At 44.7% G+C, this 13,431-nt stretch overlaps 1 protein-coding gene across 2 annotated transcripts; it reads right to left on the bottom strand.

The window, feature by feature from the left end:
• Positions 1–442: 442 nt before the first annotated feature.
• Positions 443–13,419, bottom strand: acox1 (acyl-CoA oxidase 1, palmitoyl). Of its 2 annotated transcripts, none has more exons than XM_049013621.1 (14): positions 13,165–13,419; positions 12,405–12,564; positions 9,231–9,391; positions 6,866–6,973; positions 6,031–6,150; positions 5,784–5,899; positions 5,022–5,191; positions 4,122–4,284; positions 3,835–4,025; positions 3,557–3,733; positions 3,199–3,304; positions 2,957–3,100; positions 2,033–2,239; positions 443–1,836 (listed from the first exon to the last, which is right to left on the bottom strand). In XM_049013621.1, the coding sequence occupies exons 1-14, from the start codon at positions 13,271–13,273 to the stop codon at positions 1,786–1,788; spliced, it is 1,983 nt and encodes a 660-aa protein (XP_048869578.1). In that variant the 5' UTR covers positions 13,274–13,419; the 3' UTR covers positions 443–1,785. The 2 variants fall into 2 exon arrangements, with proteins under 2 accessions (XP_048869578.1, XP_048869576.1); XM_049013619.1 differs by lacking the exon at positions 9,231–9,391 and adding an exon at positions 7,463–7,623.
• Positions 13,420–13,431: the final 12 nt, after the last annotated feature.

The raw sequence follows: 13,431 nt of genomic DNA, 5'->3' as shown, positions 1-13,431 counted from the left end.
ACCAAGATAACACGTAAATGTTTTGCAGGGTAAATCCTATTTGAAAAATTCTACATGAATGTAAAAAGTGCTCATAAAGACTGTTATTCATCTCTTTCAAATGTATCCTACGGTGTTTATTTTGGATAGATTTCTTTTACCAAAACATTTGGGATGTCATGACCGGTATATATTTTATACAAATTATTATAATGGAAAACTTTTATATGAGAAAATGGTCTAACACTAAGCCAAATTGAATATACTATCATGAGTTTAACATAGCACTTCATTAGGTCGTATAAAATTTTTAAAAAAATTATTGTACTTTAACCGACACTTTGTATGTGATGTTTCATTACATACATAGTACTTTCTTCGGTATAAGTTATGTTTGAAATGGCTGAACATTAGGGCATGCCTTCATAATTCTGTAAGGAAAACAAAACACAGTATATGTAGCTTAATTGAAGCAATGTCTATTTTAATAAAGTTAATTTTCAATTGTCATAACATACAACTACCTCGTATTTAATTTTCAGACAGGCCAGGAGATAAAAAAAAAATAATCCAAGGATCGAGTTAACAGAATTTTTTTCTCTGAAATTAAAACTGACAAAACTAGTCAGTAAGATTTGAACAATGTACTCGCCGAACTTCATCAAAAGTGTTTTGCAGATATAAATCACGGAAAGATATTACAAAAGCAACTGATTAGTACCATGTGAAAATCAGCAACAAACCCCCCCCCCCCCCCCCCCCATGTTAAATTCAGTGTTTAAAAGATTAGATTTATAGCGCAGTGCTATGGAATGACTATTTTCTCTAAATGCTTCGGATTTATAGCCGTGAACATAACCTTAAGATCCAAATCTCTATACATTACTTCACATTCAATGCATCTGCTTCTGGTTATCGAACCTGGGCACAACCTGTTACTTCCTTTTCCGTGTCAATTCGGATATTTTGCGGGAAAGTATGATTCATTTTCCACTTTATACAATACAGCATTCGATAACTTTGTTTAGTGCCTGAAAAAAAAGTTTGATGGCCAAAAGACCTTAACACAGTAGACAGGCAGAAAGGAACCACTGACATTTCACAATTTCTTTTCATTTCCCAAGTGAAATCGGGCTCATCATCATTCATACCCCCACACTTTGGACTGTTTGGGTCTATGAGAATTATTCTGCAAACATTTATAAAACCCATAATGTACATTTGCAAGGAAAAAAATGTATTGAGACCATATAGCATAAGAAGGGCTGTGCATGCAGAACTTACAATGTTAACTGATGGGCTATATCCCTCCACATCCTCTATACTTCGCAGACAGCTGCAGCCTTTTAACAACCTTCACTGTAATTATTCATTAACCCCGAGTGCAACAATTCAGTCCTATTTTTTATTTTTTTTTAACTCTTGACCATAGCAATTAGGTAGTAGAAGATTGAGTGAAAACAGATTAAAGCTGACAGACTGAACACATTTAAAAGCAAGGATAGGATAATTATAGTTAAAAGCAGAAAGTGCATGAGATTAGCAGAATGCTAATAAAAAAAAAAAAAATGAAATCAGCGACTGCCAAGTTAAACCATCCTGTCCTTCGGAACTATAATTTCATCATAAGAGACTGCCAAGACAGAACAACAAAGATAACGGACACAAAAACATTCCAGTAAAGCACCCGCCACAAAGGATTCTGGGGAGGTGGTGGTAGTGCTGCGGTCTGGTGTACAGGTGGAGCTCAGGGTGGTTAGTGGATGGACCATTTGGTCGTCGGCAGTCAGAGACTGATGCTGTGGCTTACAACTTGGACTGCAGTGGCTTCAGGTACTTGTAGTAGGACTCATGAACCTGCGTGATGAAGTAAATTTACTAAAATGTTAACTCTCCTTCAACCATATGGTAGCGTACTGGACAGGCAGGTGGAAGATGGACTGATATCTCAATCGCAGGATAAGATCTGAAATGTAGCCTTTAGGGATATCTGAAGCACTGAATGAATGCCGAGTTTAGATTTTGGCATTCCCACATAATTCACACCACCTACCTCTGTCTGGTTAAGGGGCGACTTCTTCGCCCACTCGAACATGTGCTCGTAGACATTGCCGTCGTAACGACCCAGGGAGGAGTTCAGCATCTCATCCCGGTAATCGAACGCGTCCACCAGGGCCACGGCGTTTGTCCTCAGCTGGGCGAGTAGCTCCTTGGTCCGCTGGGAAATCTGGGACACTTGGGGCATACTCAGCAGGCCGGCCTGCAGGACACGAGGCAGGAGCAAGGGGACTGCGTTTATGGAACCAGCGATTCTGACACCACGACGACAGATACAGTACTGGGCAAAGGTAGGCAGTCAAAGGAAATGTTTCAAGGTATTTGTGTAGTAAGTGTACATTTGCTCAGAAGGAAAAAAAAGACAATTTAACATTAGAACACATGCAAAAAAAGTAACAAAAACTAACAATCCAAGAATTCCAAAAAGTTACTGATGTCTACTTGGATGGCTAGATGAACACCGTTTCAGTTCCCAAACTTCTCCTCGGGGGACACCTGTCATTCCATGTGTTAATTTAATTTCACAACCAGCTCTCAATTAAATGAACTGTTTTTAAAAATGAATGAGGTATTGGTCGGCCATAGTACGTGGAGTAGTGATCAAGTAAAAATAAGAAAAGTAAAATATATATTGGATGGGTATATTGGATGGTTGCTACAAATATAGGGGTGACTTCAGGAGAGGCATTGAAATGGTTAAGCTAACACTCTTTGACAGACATACCATGATTTTACACCAACATGATAATTTAAACATTCTTCGAATGACTTGCGCAGTACTATATATTCCCTGCAATGGATGCTTGTTCTAGTCACAGCGTGCCCTCTGCTGGCATAAGCTTGGCATTACAACACGCCTTGTCATTTTGGTTTCACTAGTCTTAGTGCAGGTTTTGGGAGAGTATCAGAGTATCCGTACCAGCAGGAAGTCCCCGGTGTGTTGGGCAATGCCGTCTAGGGCATAGAGCAGTGCCAGGGTGCTGAGGACCGCGTGGACCCCCACGTCGGCTACCTCCCCCAGCTTGGCCACAAACATCTTCACCACCACATAGTGGCAGTGAGCCTGGGTGGGAGGGACAAAAGTAGGGAGACGTTATGAAAGTGAGACCACCCCACTTCACCCTGGTGCCTGAAATCACTATCGTACGGAGAGCTGCTTACATCGGACGCCCTGACCAGGTCGATGGAGGTTTGGTTCCAGGCGTCCTCTTTGCTCGACCTACGCTGGAGTTCTGCCTGCAGGTTTTTGGCTGCCAGCTCCACCAGTCTGACGTGTGATATTTCACATTATTTAAAAACAGTGATAACCGCCAGCGGCGCCGTGGGTCCATATTGAGGATGTTTGCGTGAAATGAGGAGATAAGGATCAACGAGATGTAAACTTCTAGTATTAGTAAATATGTATAAAGCAGAGTTGAGATGCACCCAGTAGGAGCCTCTTTAACAAACAGTAATCCTACAGCTGTAAAGTTGGGGTCACACATCAACGAGCCCCACCTTCCACTCCACCCTCTCTCACCTTCCGGCCCGAAGCTTGTAGGCTTCCACCAGGCTGGTCAGGTCATTGATGTCGACCACCGTAGGCCTGGAGGACACCGGCTGGGCCTGTATCCGTCGCTGTAGCTCATTCAGGTAGGACACCATGCCGGAGACCTTCTGGCCCTTGCTGGCCTGTGTGTAGCTCTTCACAAGGTACCTGCCGGCGATGGTGAAGGGGTGAGGGACTACGTCAGGTTGCTGTGGACCCACCTCTACAAGAGTTCCCTAAGCAGCATCTGCCTCAGTATGAGAGCTGACCTGGCGGTCTGCAGCATCATGACTGTGTTCTCGCCCTCGTAGGTGCAGGTGGGCGTGAAGGTGACGTAGATGTCGGGCAGGCTGCTGCAGCGGGAGTAGCCGTGTCCCCCACAGGCCATGCGGCAAACCTCGATCCCGCCGTTGGCTGCCCATGTGGTGAAGGCCTTCAGGCCCGCCGACAGAGCGTGCAGCTGGATGGATGGTGGGAGGAAGCACCATAAAAATTATGTAGATGTTCTCCAGAGCACAGGAGAGAGGGGTGGACAGGGGGTGGGGAGGGTGTATACCTCAGGCAGCTCGCTGAAGTCACCCTGATTGATGTCCCCAGTGATGCGTTGGTACGTCTGGTTCATGAACTGGCCCAAGAAGTGGAAGGCATAGGCTGTGGCCAGCAGGGGAAAAAGCTTGTGCTGTTGGGTCTGGTAGTCCAGGATCTGAGGCTCAGGCTCACTGGAGGGAGGGAGGCAGGGAGGGGAAATGAGGACCCTATCAGGAAGAACATGGAGGTAGGCTAACCCCATCAGAAATGACAGACATATCATTCAAGCATATTATTCTGATCAGCTGACCTAAATACAAATAATGCATTTCTATCAATAAATTCCATTGTGTCCACTGTGTCGTCGGACAACAGACCCACATGGAACATCAGGTCACAAAACACGTTAAAACACAATCAAGAACTGCTGTTGGCTTGATCCAGTAAACATATAAAAAGTTGTGCAGGTTAAGGAGTTCCACTTCGTATCGTTACTTTATGGGCTTCAAAATCCTATCCATCTTCCAAACTCCCAGAAAAAAAGGGTAAAATTTGTACCTTTGCTTGTCACTGAGCTGTACCAATTCTACCCTTAGCTGTAGGTAATTGTACCTTTTAAGGTACAGAAATAGACTCTGAGGAACATTTCTGTACCACTGATGGTACATTAATGCTGTTTGTACCTTTGGGATGTTCCTCAGAGTCAATTTCTTAAAAGGTACAATTACAAGGGTACAACCCCAGTGACAAGCATAAGGTACAAATTTTTACTTACTCTGGTCATCCCTAATGCACTATAATTGCTATAATGAGAGTTTAAAATCTGAGACACTGTAGTACATGAAATGAATCCATTCCAAGGCGAGTGTAAGGATATGGATAAGGAGCTTGCATGCCATAGGCTCACGTAGGTCCCTTCCCCACTGACCCGGCCCGTAGCTCTGACTGGTGCCGCACGGCGCTGTAGCGGATGGCAATGGTGCAGGCCTTAGACAGGGCCCGGGCCGACTCGCCCACGATCATGGAGCGGATAAACACCATGGTGCCATAGGTCAGCTTGTCGCTCGGGGGTTTCCGGTAGGTGCCGTCCGGTTCCACCTGGAGCAAACAGACCGACATGGAACATCAGTCAAGAAAAGACCTTAAAACACAAATTGAGAACTGCTATTGGCTTGATCCATCCATCCATCCATTTTCCAAACCGCTTATCCTATTGGGTCGCGGGGGGTCCGGAGCCTATCCCGGAATCAATGGGCACGAGGCAGGGAACAACCCAGGATGGGGGGCCAGCCCATCGCAGGGCACACTCACACACCATTCACTCACACATGCACACCTACGGGCAATTCAGCAACTCCAATTAGCCTCAGCATGTTTTTGGACTGTGGGGGGAAACCGGAGTACCCGGAGGAAACCCCATGACGACACGGGGAGAACATGCAAACTCCGCACACATGTGACCCAGGCGGAGACTCAAACCCGGGTCCCAGAGGTGTGAGGCGACAGTGCTAACCACTGCACCACCATGCCGCCCCCTGGCTTGATCCAGTAAACATATAAAGCTTGTACAGGTTAAAGAGTTCAGTTTAGTATTGTTACTTTATTGGCTTCAAAGTCTTCAATGACGAGGCGGTAATGACTCATTGTGCGCGGCTGTGCTCCAGAGCACGTCTCAGCCCGGACGACGCACCTTGGCATATTTCATCAGCATGTAGTCCCGAGGGATCCGCACGTTCTCCAGCTTCAGGAAGCCGTTGTCCACCTCGTCAAAGCCGAACTTGGGCCCGATGTCGCCAACCACCACGCCTGGAAAGAAGGGCAGAGACTCAGCATGTCAGTCACTCGAGGAGGCAAACAGGAGAGCAGACGTGGGGAGGGCCGCAGGAAACGGACAGCACACGGAGAGTGGCGGAGAGGCGCAGTCGAGCGGCCAGTACCTGGCAGGGGCTGGTGGGTGCTCATATCGCGGATGGGCACGAGGAAAGCATGCAGGCCGTGGCAGTTCCCCTGGGTGTGCAGCTGTGCCAGGACGACGGCATGGTTGGATGTCTTGCCCACTGGATTCCAAGCAATATTAATAATAAATTAAATGATCTTTTTGCCTACCCAATCATGCTCTCCATGACACACAGACAAACGTGTAGGTCAGGGGTGTCCAATCTTATCCGCAAAGGGCCAGTGTGTATGCGGGTTTTTGCTACAACTCCCTTATTAGATTACTGATTAGAGGACTGATTGGTGTGAGAGTCGTCACACCTGGGGTTGAACACCTGTCCTACAGGTTATCCCAAAAATTTGCATACACACCAGCCTGTTGTGGATAATATTGGACACCCCTGGTGTAGGTGAAAGCAAGCTTGGCAGCGAAGAGCAGCCACCTGCAGTGGTACCTGTGGAGCTGGGAGTTATGGGCTCAAGGGCCCACAGACGTTAACTATTCTGCTGAAGCTGGGCTCGAACCGGTGGCCTCCCTATCACAGGCACAGAGGCTTAGCCCACTGAACCACACGTTGCCCCAAACTGAAAAAGCTTACAACACCTGGTATTCCCATGCGGCCTCCTATCTAAGTACTAACCATGCCCGACCCTGCCTAGCTTCCGGGATCGGACAAGATCGGGCGTATTCAGGGGAATATGGCCGCTTGACCAGAAGAATGGGCATGATCACTCTATCGCCCTGAGCTTCTGGAATCGGCGCGGCCCGTTTAGACAGGTGTCACATGGATCGCATGTTTGGCAGGGCTGCTACTACACCAGGAAGCGGTTACTCACGTCCGCCTGGCCACCACTTTATGGAGGTGACCGTGGGGCTGTTCAGGACAAACTCCTGGGTGGATGGATCGTAAGTGGCTGTAGTCTCCAGCCCACGGATATGGGTACCTGGAAACACACCCAGGCAACACAAAATCAAACTAGAGTCAGTGGGAAAACCTGCAAAAAGGATGTAGCTCCAACCTCAGCACACACCACCCACATGCATAGGGAGAGCTCCATCTGCCCACATGCAAACAACACCATTTTTGTCCATTTTGATGTTTGCAGCATTCTGGAAGGTATTCCTGCAAGTGTTTGACAGCACAAGGACACACGGAGAACGTGTTCATTTTTAGCTCCTTGTCTCCCATTAAGGGTGAAAGCAGGTGACAGCGTCATGCAACGCGCAGTGGAGCGTAAACATCCACAAAGTAACAGAAAAGGCAGATATTTAACCTCACACATTTGTGGCACCTTGCAGGAACAGAAGCAAAATAGTCTGATTCTGGAAGACCAGGGAAATTCAGCACTTTCAACTGGAGAAATTGTATGGTGCTCCCAAGCTAGAGGAGGCAGAGAAGAGATAATGCAACCGAGAGCCACCCGCTCTGTTACCGTGGCCCATCTCAGTCTGCGCATAGGTGCCGATGATCTTCAGGTTCCACGCGGGCGTGAAGAAGGTGTCTTGTTGGTCGGGCGTGGCCTGGTTCAGCAGCGTGGGCAGGAACATCCCCAGGTGGAGGTCCAGGGGCTCAGTGCGCCCACGCTGGACACAGCTGCATCGAGGGTGTGTGTGTGTGTGCAAGTGATCGTGAGTCAGTTAGTGTGGGTGTATTAAGATTTGGGGAGATGGGAAAGGAGATGGGATTTGCATGGAAGAGAGGAAACAAGGAAGAGTTTGGGTGTTCCAACGGAAGGCAAACAGCCATAGATTTAAATGAAAATGTGAAGAAAAATACAAAGGAGGTGCGGAGATAGAGCAGAATGGGCGTAAAGTGTATGAAAGTGTGCAAGTGCGATCACCCAGAAAACAAAAAACAGTGGAAGAGAGGGAGAGATCAATTTGTCAGCAATTAACGCATGCGAGAGGCTCGTGCTGATTACACAGCTCAAAAGCCAAACTTAACATCCCTAGAAATGCTGAATTCAAGGGAGAGATTTATATACCATCACGGAAGCTTGTTCTCTCTCAAAAACAGAGGAAAACTAGGCAGATTGAAAGGTGAAGCTTTGTGGACAGTTATTTTCATTGTTGTAAGAAAACCCTAAACTGCCGAAAATGATCTGCATAAGAAACAGTAGGTTCCAGAAGTGACGCCGTTTTCTATAAGTGGCTAGTAGACGCATGGTAAACATTTGCATAGTTTTTGGTATGGATACATTTAGTATTCTAAGGTATTTGGTCATTCCTTACCCCTAGAAACATTGATAATAATCAGATGTACACTGTTTAGCCCTGCAATCTTGTAACAAAGAAAATGTCGGTGGACTCAAGTATTTTATTCAGGTCCACAGTAAGTTGTTCCATTAGGAGCTGGGAGGGGGTGTGTCATTTGCTGAAAGGAGAACATTCCAAAAGAATAAACCTTTCCTGAACAGACAGGCTCTGGTCATGCCTGAAACGATGACGTCTACACACAGAACACAGAAATGTGAGAAGCAACCAGTCTGGCTTCACTTCCTGCATTCCCAAAGAACAAAGCTATAGGCCTATTCACAGACTGAACGTTCATCAATCATCATCAATCATTCATTTGAGAGCTGCGCAGATCACAAGGCTTAATTTCCACTTGGGCCAAAGTTAATTATTTGCCAATTACTGATTTGCAAAGTAGGACCAAGTTCAAGGCTTTAGAATCAAATGTAAACAAACACGGGACCACAGTGACACAGCAGGGACAGGCATTAAAAGAAGACAGGGAAGGAAGAAGAACCAGACAGGATGAAGACATCTACTTTTTATGTTTGCTCAAGAATCCAATTCGGGTTTGTTCCTTCAGCTTGTCTTTAGTTAGAAAACATTTCAATCTTCAAACAAGCTGCATTTTCAGCACTTCAACCACCCCCGGCTTTGGTAAGAGCCGTAGAATTTCAAACAGGCACTAGCATTAACGAAACAACCACAAACAGCCAGTGTGAAAACCGATCATTTCAAGAAAAGCTGTTAGTTCTGTTAGTGAATGATATGCAAATGGCTGAAAAGGCCGGTCAAACACTTGCAGGAATCCAGTATCTTCCAGAATGTCAGCTCTGGTTCAACCAAGACTACAGACACCTTTATAATGACTGTGTCGTCTACTGGAAACGCCGCGGGGCAAATGGGCGTGAGGAATTCTCACAGATACGACCAGGAGCACATCCAAGTGTCTGCGATTGGACTGACCGTGTCCCAATTCAGTCTGGGCATAGGTTCCCAAGACCTTGAAGGACTCTGCAAGGGGAAGCCACTTCCTGCGCTGCTCTGCGTCGCACTGGGCGTATAACGTGGGCAAGAACATGGTATAGTGGAGACCCAGAGCCTCATGATGATGCCCAATCATGAGTCTACGAGCAGGACAAACACACAGGCTATCAGGCATTTCATCAACAGGATAGCAGGTATATGGGACAAAAAGAACAGCTATCATTGTGAGCCTCATAGACTCTTATCGATCAGAGAAATACAAGAATTGGTCCTTTTAAACCCAATCTATAGTTTACTTGTTTTATTCTGCCTCAGAACACGTCCATGTACTGTCCTGTCCTAAAAAAGGGTAGTACCACTTTTCTTAAAAATAAAAAATATCTGTTTAAAAGCAAATACATAACACTAAACCCTAAAACAACCTTCCGATTCGCACCGATCCCTAGCCTCAGAGCCACCACCCTGCCCACAAGTCACATAAGCAGAAATAGAAAATTGTGTTAAAAATTGCATTATACAATTCACATCTAAAATAATTCTAACGTGCACAATGTATTGGCCAAAGAGTGTTTGACAGAACTTTAATTTAGCTATAACTGAATAGCTTACGTACTATTAAGCAAGTCATATTTATAAAACTCACGCAACAGCTCTATTACCACGAATAAGTTAAGTGCCTGCAAGCATCACAATTACTTTAAACACTTCATAGCCAAATAAAATATTATAAAATATGTTTAACGTGATTTTATAAGACACAATAAAGGCATGTCTTCGAGTTGTAACGGCTCATGTATTTGTCATGTACCACTCGGTACATTTCAGTTTGGTACACACAATGAAACGAATACATTCATTGGCATGAGCGGAACCTAAATTCAGAAGCAGATTAGCATTAGTTTTCCGTGTTGCTAATCGTGACTGAGCTGGTTACGGCTCATGTTGGTTAGTCAGTCATAAGTGGCCAATTCCCTGGCCAAAAAAATAACCTGTATATATTGCAGGAAACACATCCAACATGCTAAGGCATTTGACACGAGATCATCCAAGTGTGTGTACGACCGGAACAAGACAGAAACTGCCTCCGCATGTTGGTCTCCATGTGGCATTTCAGGAGTTTTTGTCAAGAAATTCAGACTGGGCTACAAAAAATAATTCGCAACAGGTGTGCAACCATACTCTGTAGTAGAGAATACAGGATTTAGTTCATTATGATTGTTATGATGCTACATCTTTGATGTTTAAATATATTGCAAATATTTTTACAATGTGAAACTTTACAGGTTATTTACAAGTCTAAGTCACATCTGAAGTTAACATCCAAGTCTAAGTCTTTTTTTTATATAAATCAAGTCTCTAGTCATAAAAACTGAGACTCGAGTCCGACTTGAGTCATGTCACTTGTCACACAATCTTTAAATATCTTAAACATAAAATGTGGTTCTTGCATACAGAGGTATGTTAAGTGTTGCTCCAAAAGTTCATGACTTACAAGCTTCACAATGACAGAACATTTTTAAAAGGATTTGATAAGTAGTCCAGCAAGTCTCCAGCATGGCCTTTCCCCTACTGCACTTACTGCCATTGGCATCCAGAGACCTTTGTTACTGTACCTTGGCAGGGCATTGTGGTCAAACAGATATGCAAATTAACTAAATACAGACGCTCCCCGGGTTACGATGGTTCGTGTCACAATATTTCGATTTTACGATGGATATTCCAATTCCATTCTTTTATAACTTTCAGTACATTATTCAATAAATTATATGAGATATTTAATCCTTTATTATAAAATAGGCTTTGTGTTAATGATTTTGCCCAACTGTAGGCCACTGTAACCATGTTTAAGGTAGGCTATAGGCTAGGCTATGGTGTTTGCTAGGTTAAGTGCCTTACGATATTTTCGTCTTACGATAGGTTTATCGGAATGTTGCCCCATTGTAGCGTCTGTATTAGAAAGTTTTAAATATAAGATGTATTTATATACATTTACAATGAACAAATAAATAAAAAAAACACAAACAGTTACCAACACCCTTACAGTTGCCAAAGTAAAGACATTTCCATCCATCCTCCAGTTGCATATCCTGACAGGGTTACATGGACCTGGAGCCTGTCCCAGGCAGCACAGGACACATGGCAGGGGACACCCTGGACGGGCTGCCAGTCCATCGTAGGACTCAAAAATCATACTCTGTTTTAATAATTACTACCGAGATGACAGTTACCCTAACTGCTGGTTTTTGTAATATGGAAAGAAACCAGAAAACCCAAAGGAAACCCACACGAGAGAGAGACCACGCAAACTCCACAGACACAGCACACAGGTGGGAGTCAAACTGCCACTGCTACCTCCCCTGCACAGCAGCGCTTCCCATAGCAGGGATAATGGATAACAATCAATATGGGTGACCAAAGGTCACTTCAAAACCAACACACTTCCGCTAAATAAATGAAAATTTTTCACTTTCTTTGTACTCACAGCTTACATGACACCCCATGAGCTTATACTATGAAGTAAATTACACTACGTGCAACATAAGAAGCAATCTACCCACTTAAGTACAGTTAGAACTCCTCAAATCCATGGGCAAAAAATACACACACACACACACACACACACACATCTCAAGCAAATGTTGATTCCAGTAATACATTCATAAAAATAAAATAAAATATGTTTCTGAATCCGTATTCTGGTCAGGCAGATATACTATGGAGCTGCAGCCTTCTGCAGGTGGTTTACATTCAGCAAATAACCATCAAAAATGTTATCCTCACATTTATAGGTCTAAAAAAAAAATTCCAACCAATCGTGGCTCCCGTGAGTTGCTGAACAGTAAGATGGCAGCGTCTCCACAGTGCCTGACATTTTCTGACCTCAAGTTCCAAAGCTTTGTGTGTCAACATACATAATTCTACTCAGCACATCGTGCAGCGAAATGCATGGAGGCCTAGCCCCAGACTGCGAGATAAAAGGAGATTTAAGAGACAAGAAATGAAATATTACACACTAAATAAAAATCAAAAATATCGATGGCGCACGAAGCTGGCATTAAGTGGAAGTAGAGAGTCCAGGAAACAAAATATTGTTTTTGTGTGTGTGTATAGACAGACAGACAGATAGTTTCTGAGGTCTTATGTCTTGCATACCTCTTGTAGGAGTATATCTCCTCGGGATCGGAGATGCCGTACTCCCGCATCTTCAGGATCATCTGGGCACTCTTCTTCACCGCCGCATCGTACCGCTCGCTGCGGGACATGAAGTTGAGGTCTTCATGCTGGAAGTCGGGGTCGTTGATAACCAGAGTCTCTACGGAGAGATGAGGAGACATGGTTACCGGGGGCACACTTCGTCAGTGCATTTCATTCCAGTTTTTACAACGAAACAGAATTAACAACAGCAGACTATAACTAAATGAATTGTCTTCTATACCTGGACTATGCGAGCTTATACCATACATTCAGAAGAATAATAGTAAATGCCCACCAAAAAAAACCCACAAATAACGTGCATTTACAGCTTGGGATTTTTAAATGTACAACGGATTTAAATGTCGTCAGCAGTTATTGCAGCGCAATGGTAATATAGGGCAGTCTAAACTGCTACAGAAATTAGCTACCCGGCTAGGTGGCGTTTCAAGCGCCGGCCTATTGTCATTAATTATATAAAGACTTTCCATACAGAAATACTGCATACTTGAAAAGTTGTGAACAACAAAACACGTTAACCAAATCAGACATTGTCATAGACAGCTCTCTAATCCACAATACGTATCTGATTACACATGGTGACATTTCTACGGAGAGCAGGGCTGCCGAAAGCGCACCAACCAGGAACAAACAGAAATGTTTTGTAGGTTTTTTTTAATCCACAGACTTTACGCAGCGAGCCCAAGCGGCACAAACGGACCGATTTCTCGTCTCCTTTTGGTTTTCTCCGGGCTGCCATCCAGCATATGAGTAAGCGCGTCCGTGTTGAAAGTGGCATTCTCCCGTTCTTTGCGGATGTCAGGGTTCATGGTGGTGATGGGGTCTTCTTCAGCTAAGATCGTACTTGCAACTGTAGGGTTTTATATAGGAGCCGTTATGTAAGAGCATAGAGTCCGGCCTAGGACACTAAACCTGCGGCACTAGCTGCGGGGCTGCCGTATTCTCGCTTCCTGCCTGCTTTCATGCC

The sequence above is a fragment of the Brienomyrus brachyistius genome, chromosome 5 (assembly GCF_023856365.1).
Source record: "Brienomyrus brachyistius isolate T26 chromosome 5, BBRACH_0.4, whole genome shotgun sequence".
NCBI classification, from domain to species: Eukaryota; Metazoa; Chordata; class Actinopteri; order Osteoglossiformes; family Mormyridae; genus Brienomyrus; species Brienomyrus brachyistius.
Note: the sequence above shows the minus strand (reverse complement) of the source record. Positions and strands in the feature narration are given on the sequence as shown.